At 33.0% G+C, this 6,585-nt stretch overlaps 1 protein-coding gene across 1 annotated transcript; it reads right to left on the bottom strand.

The window, feature by feature from the left end:
- Positions 1-1,728: 1,728 nt before the first annotated feature.
- On the bottom strand, positions 1,729-2,664 carry LOC121472211 (olfactory receptor-like protein OLF2). The gene has a single exon (XM_041723377.1). It carries the CDS (start codon positions 2,662-2,664, stop codon positions 1,729-1,731), a length of 936 nt encoding a protein of 311 aa, XP_041579311.1.
- Positions 2,665-6,585: the final 3,921 nt, after the last annotated feature.

Here is a 6,585-nt window from a genome sequence, read left to right as displayed (position 1 = left end):
CATGCATTAGACTTAGATTTGCTTATAGAAACCAAGATTCAGATCAAATACATTACAATAGTCTTATGCGAGAGTAGTGTGCTAGTTGATGGCATCTTTATGACTCTAAAGACACCCCTCTGTGCTTGGGATTTAGTCTGATTCAAATCTTCTGCTGTCCTGATCTTCAAGACAATGCCTAATTCATAGGTAAATTTTTGAAAAAAAAAAACAAAACAGAATCATTGAGGAGAGATTGTAACTAAAAGAAGCATCCCCTGTTTGTTTTGTTTATCTGTTTGTTTTACTTTTACACCTCCTCCTTCCATGTCTCAGAATCCCAGGAAAAAATATCATCCTGGACAACAGAAGGAGCCTCATTATTCTACATGAGTTTTATTGGCAATCTGAAAGGTTTTCATCAAAGCCTTTTATAATGGCACTTAGGTAGCATTAAACATTAAATAACTTTAGCTTATGTAATTGTAGAAAACATTTAAGAGTGCCCCTGATTGTTGTATGGACCTTCAAATATGTCATTGTCCCTGCTTACCAAACAAGTCACCGCAGTGATTTGATCATCATCAAACTAGAGCAGAGCCAAGGTTAGTCACAAATATCTTGTAAATGCCTGAAGCTCTTTGGTTTAATTATTTTCCAAATAACTTTGCTCTAATTATTTTCCAAATGATTTGTACTTCTTTAACTTTTCCTTATGTTTAGCATCCACAACCATTTTATGTGCCTATATATATGATACAAAAAATGTATTTAAGACACATACTTGAACTCAGTGATTTTTTTTCTTGCTGCCCATGAATAAATATTCAATAAAAATTAACTTTTTTTTTTGTATGTTTCTTCCTTTCTTTACCCAGATGCTATGGTGGTGCTCAGGCAAAGAGACGCAAATACATAGTCCTTAAACTCTGAGTGTTCATTACCCCATATTGAAGGGAATAATTTAGGAAGCAGTCGTAGATTCAACAATGTTCCCAGACACGGGGTGGTGTGTGAACCAAGATTAACAAATGCTGGAAGAAGGAAAGCCCCTGGAGGAAGTGACTGATTTGTGAAATGTGGCACTAGAATCCACTAGTTTTCTTTAAATTCTACAGTAACTATAAGGTCTTGTGCCACTGACAACCTTCTAGTTGCTGATCCATCTGCATAGAATGGTTTCTCTACTTACATGCCTCTCTCCATTGATGCTTACTATACATTTAGATCCCAGATTGTCTCCATTACCAGAAAGCTCTTTTCAACATTCTTCACTCTATTTGAACGTTGTGCATGGTTTCATAGGGCTCAATCCTTTTACTTCATGGCATAATTACAGTTTATCATAAAAAATTTGAAAAATATTTAATTAATATTTGTCATTTCCATTAGAAGACAAGATTCATCAGCGTGAAAACTACTGGAATTGCTATAAAATGCAAAACACATAGAAATGGAATAAGTACCGAGAAAACGCTCAATAACATTTAGAAAATTCAATTAATGCACAAATGAAAAATTGAGGAAACAAAAATGTGGCAAACTAGGAGTCTAGAAATTTTCAAATAAATACTACCAAATACAAACTCAGACATAAAATGAAGCATGGAGTATTTAGGGAATGACACATTGGGGTACGACAGAAACGTATTACAGATATTTTTTAGATCATACCATATTAGTCAAAACAATTTTGATTTTCTTGAATTATAGGGTAAGACTGGGAGAAAAATATGCACATGTAAGTTTTCAATGAAACCACTTTTTATTTTTAAGTTTCTTCAGGGCCTCTTTCACATCCTTGTTCCGTAGGCTATAAATCAGAGGGTTTAGCATGGGAATCACAAGGGAGTAAAACAATGAAGTAATTTTGTCTTGATCAAGGGAGTAGGAAGAGCTTGGCCGGAAATACATAAAGAGCAGAGTTCCCTGGAAAATTGCAACAGCAGTTAAGTGGGAGGTGCAGGTGGAGAAAGCTTTGAACCTCCCCTCAGCAGAGTTGATCTTTCTCACCGCTAGGATAATATAGCAGTAAGACACAAAAAGCCCTGAAAGAGTAATCAGTTCAATGAAGCCAAAAATGGTGAATATCACTAACTCATTAACTTGTGTGTCTGAGCAAGATAACAAGAGGAGAGGTGGGACATCACAGAAGAAATGGTTAATCACATTCGACTCACAGAAACATAACCGGAATGTTAATATTGTATTTACTGAAGCATCCATAATTCCCACCATGTAAACCCCAGCCATCAGCAGGGAGCACACTCTGCTGGACATGCTGACTGTATAGAGCAAGGGGTTGCTAATGGCTTTGTACCGATCAAAGGCCATCACTGCCAGCAGTAGACACTCAGAATCTGCAAAAATACAGAAGATCAAGAATTGCATAGCACAGCTGTAGAAGGGAATTGACTTGTTCTTGGCAATGAATCCTACCAGCATCCTGGGTCCAACTGCTGTAGAATAGCAGAGGTCACTGAAGGAGAGATGGCTGAGGAAGAAATACATGGGTGTGTGAAGCTGGGAGTCCATCCTAATTAAAATGATCATCCCGAGGTTTGCAACAAGAATGATGAGATAGACAATTAGAAATGTGATAAACAGAGTCACTTTAACTCCAGGCTTATTGCTAATTCCCACGAGAAGGAATTCATTCACAGAAGAGCAATTTTTTCCATCCATTCTTCTTGATTTTTCTAAAATGCTACAGAAATGATCAAGAAATGGTATATCAAGGTTTTAACTCTTTTTGACACTCAGAAAAATATAATCTATGTGTCAGAAAGGATTTATTTCAGAAAAAAACCTGGACATATATCATTGTTATATTGCTGATAAAGTTAAAATTGTTTGACATAGTATTTAGGGAAAGTTTGATTCTAAATTTGGAGATCACCCACAAAGTATATGGCTTGTGTGCACTTTCCCTGCTTTATCTCAGTAGCCAATTAAGAATGAAGTCTCAACACAGGTCAAATATAATTTGAAAGTCACATCTAAATTAAAGACAAAGCTGAATATACATCCTTGTATCTGAAAAACAAATATCCAGTTGAGTATGAATGTAATTACACTTACCAAGTTCAAGAATTATGATTTCTTTAAGAATGTATTAAATTTGATAATAGTAAACAGATATCCAATTTTAAAATAATAAAGAATACAACATTTTTACTGCTTTGCCACATTTTTATTACTTACACTCAGGGGTAGTCTGGTGCTAGAAGTCATGTCCCTTGACCAGCAAAGGGAGAAATGCTAAAAACAAATGAAAGTAAGAGAACTTAACATATACAGTTCCATCTTTTTGGTTATTTAACTTGACTTTTTCATAAAAAATAAGACAAGGGAGTGACACCAGGGTAGTGTAATTGATTAGGCATATGCCTCCTGGTTTCGGCTCAGGTCATGATCTCAGAGTGGTGGGATTGAGCCCCAAGTCAGGCTCCACACTCAGGGTAGAGTCTATTTAAGATTCTCTTCCTTCTCCTATTGCTCCTCCCTCTGCTTTCACTCTCTCTCTCTCTCTCTAAAATAAATAATCTCAAAAAATTAGAAATGGGAACAAAATGTATATATTTTTGATATTTTGCAAATTTTATTTGTATTGTGATATCTTATTATTGGTTTAAAACTAGAACAAATGATTAAAAATGATTTTCTTTCACATGATTAAAAATGTTTTTCTTTACTTTGGTTTAGGTATAAGTAAAACTACACATTTGCTAATGAAAATTACTCCAAAACATCCTACTTTATAAGAAAAAATATATTTTTGCCACTAGATTGATGATTATTATCCAAAGGAAGAAAAGTAAAAAAAAAAAAAAAATATTCATTTACAATTTTCTTAATATTTGATTACTCATTTTTTCAAATGTAACATTTTTTATTCTTCATTCTTTAAATTTAGTGACTTGGAAACCTACCTGTGATGAGCAAGTCCTTCTGTGCTTGCCCCTGTTAGCTGAATACAGATTGCATTTTGTTTTTATTTAGTGTCATTTGGGACTGAAGTCTCTCAAGCCTCTGCCCTTACACTTCTTTATTATACAAACATGTGATTAATTAGATTTCTAGTTCTGTGTTTTCCCCCTTTTATGTTGCAACAGTTTTAGCAAAGGCTGAATTTAAATTCTTTGCACTTGAACCAGATGGATCATCTTTAGGACCGTAAAATGATTTTTATAGTGTGATTCATTCTACCCTGAGTCTGTACCATCTTCCTCCAGACTTCTAATGAAATTTAAATAGACTATTATGTAATTATTTTATCTCAATTATTATTCATTATGCTTAATTTATTAAATAAAATTACTATTTTATTTGTTAAGCATTATGTATTACTAATTACTTTTATAGTGTTTTTTTTCACTTCAGAAACAATCTCTTTTCCCTTCCCATTTAGAAGTATAACCATTCTTCAACTGTTATATTTAATACGTTTTTATCATGAATCACATTTGATGCCATTCTTTCAACTACATGTTATCCAACAGGATTTCAATTATTTTATGACAATAACATCCATATACCTAGCAAACGTTTTCTTGAATTATTTTTATTTCATTCAGATGTGTGTCTTTTACTATACTGTAAATTCCTTAGAAATAATAGCTGGCCTTGGCTAATTTCTGTATATCCTATAGCCCTAGCACCAGGACTTGCACAAGCAATGTCTAATTTACTGCTAGTCGGTAAATATTTTAAGTGATTAGATGAATTGGTGACATAAAGAAGAGTAGATAAAGAGGTTTTACAAACTACTTCAGCTTATAGAAGTCATATATACATTTATACAGAGAAGAGGCTTGGGATGCCTGGGTGGCTCAGTGGTTGAACATCTGCCTTTGGCTCAGATCGACGTCCAGGGGTCCTGGGATCAAGTCCCATACCAGGTTCAAATATCATTGTTATATTGCTGATAAAGTTAGGGTGCCTGCTTCTCCCTCTGCCTGTGTCTCTGTAGGTCTCTTTCTATCTTTCATGAGTAAATAAATAAAATCCTTTTAAAAAAGAAGTTTTAGGGAACACCAGGGCTCTATTTGTTTCTGTTTTTTTTTAACAGTTTTCTTTCATTCATTGCAACTTTTACAAAGTTAAGAAGTATTGAGATGTAATTTTGTGTCCTCTCCAAATATTTTTAAAATAGCCATCATATTACCTACAGTTATCTACATATTCAATGCAATCCCTATTAAAATTCCAATGGTCATTATCACAGAAATAGGAAAAACCATATTAAAGTTAGTATGAAACAAAAAACAAGTTTAAAAAGCCAAAGCAATCTTGAGAAACCAGAACAAAACTGGAAACATCACACTTCCTGATTTCCAACTGAACAGTAATTCTTCCAATATATAAGCATGAATTTATATATTCTTATATAATTCTTATATAATTCTTCCAATATATAAGCATTTATTTGTGTCTTCTTCAATTTCTTTTATCAATAACTTCTAGTTTTTAGTGTACAGTTCTTTCACATCCTTGATTAAATTTATGCTTAAGTATTTTATTTTATGTTAATGTAAGTGGCATTTTATTTTTAAATTTCTCTAACAAGTCACTGTTAGTGCATAAAAAAACAACTAATGTTTTGTATATTGATTTTATATCCAGTAACTCTACTGATATATATAATATATTATTTACTATCATATATAATATCTAATATATATTTTTTATAATATATAATATATATATTATTAGTTCTGGTTTTTTGGTGGAGTCTTTAAAGGTCCTATATATATTATATCATGTCATCTGTAAATAGAGACAATTGGATTTCTTCCTTTTCAATTTGGAGGATTTTATTTCTTTTCATTCTTAATTGCTATGGTTAGGATTTTCAGTATTTTCAGTATTGTTTTCAATAAAAGTGGCAAGGGTGGATGTCCTTGTCTTACTCTTCATGTGAGAGGGAAAGTTTCACCTTTGCACTGTTGAGTGTTATGTTAGCTGTGGGCTTTTTATATATTATCTTTATTTATGTTGAGGTAATTTCCCTCTCTACCAAGTCTGCTGACAGTTTTATCATAAAAGATTGTTGCATTTATTGAGATGATCATATATTTTTTTAATCTCTTGTTTTGTTAATGTAGTATAAGACATTGATAAATTTAGGGATGTTGGAAATTCCTGTATCCCTGGATTCTTGATTATTTCTTATGATTCTTTTTACTCACTGTCGAATTTGGCTTGTGAATATATTGTGGAAGCTTTTTGTATCTATGTCCATCAGGGATATTGACCTTTAATTTTCTTGTAGTGTCCTTCTTTGGTTCTGGTATCAGGGTAATGCTAGTCTCATAAAAGAGTTTGGATTGCTTCTTTTTCTAATTTTTGGCAGAGTTTGAGAAGATCTTTCTATTACATCTTAAAATATTTGGTAGAATTCACCAATGAAGATATCTGGTACTGAATATTCCTTTTGAGGAGGTTTAATTTTTTATTTATTTTTTCAAATATTTTATTTACTTCTTCATGAGAGACACAGAGAGGCAGAGACATACACAGAGGGAGAAGCAGGCTCTCTGTGGGGTGCCTGATACAGGATTTGATTCCAGAACACCAGGATCACAACTTGAGCCAAACAGATGC

The sequence above is a fragment of the Vulpes lagopus genome, chromosome 11 (assembly GCF_018345385.1).
Source record: "Vulpes lagopus strain Blue_001 chromosome 11, ASM1834538v1, whole genome shotgun sequence".
NCBI lineage: Eukaryota > Metazoa > Chordata > Mammalia > Carnivora > Canidae > Vulpes > Vulpes lagopus.
This window is presented reverse-complemented; position numbering and strand designations above follow the sequence as displayed.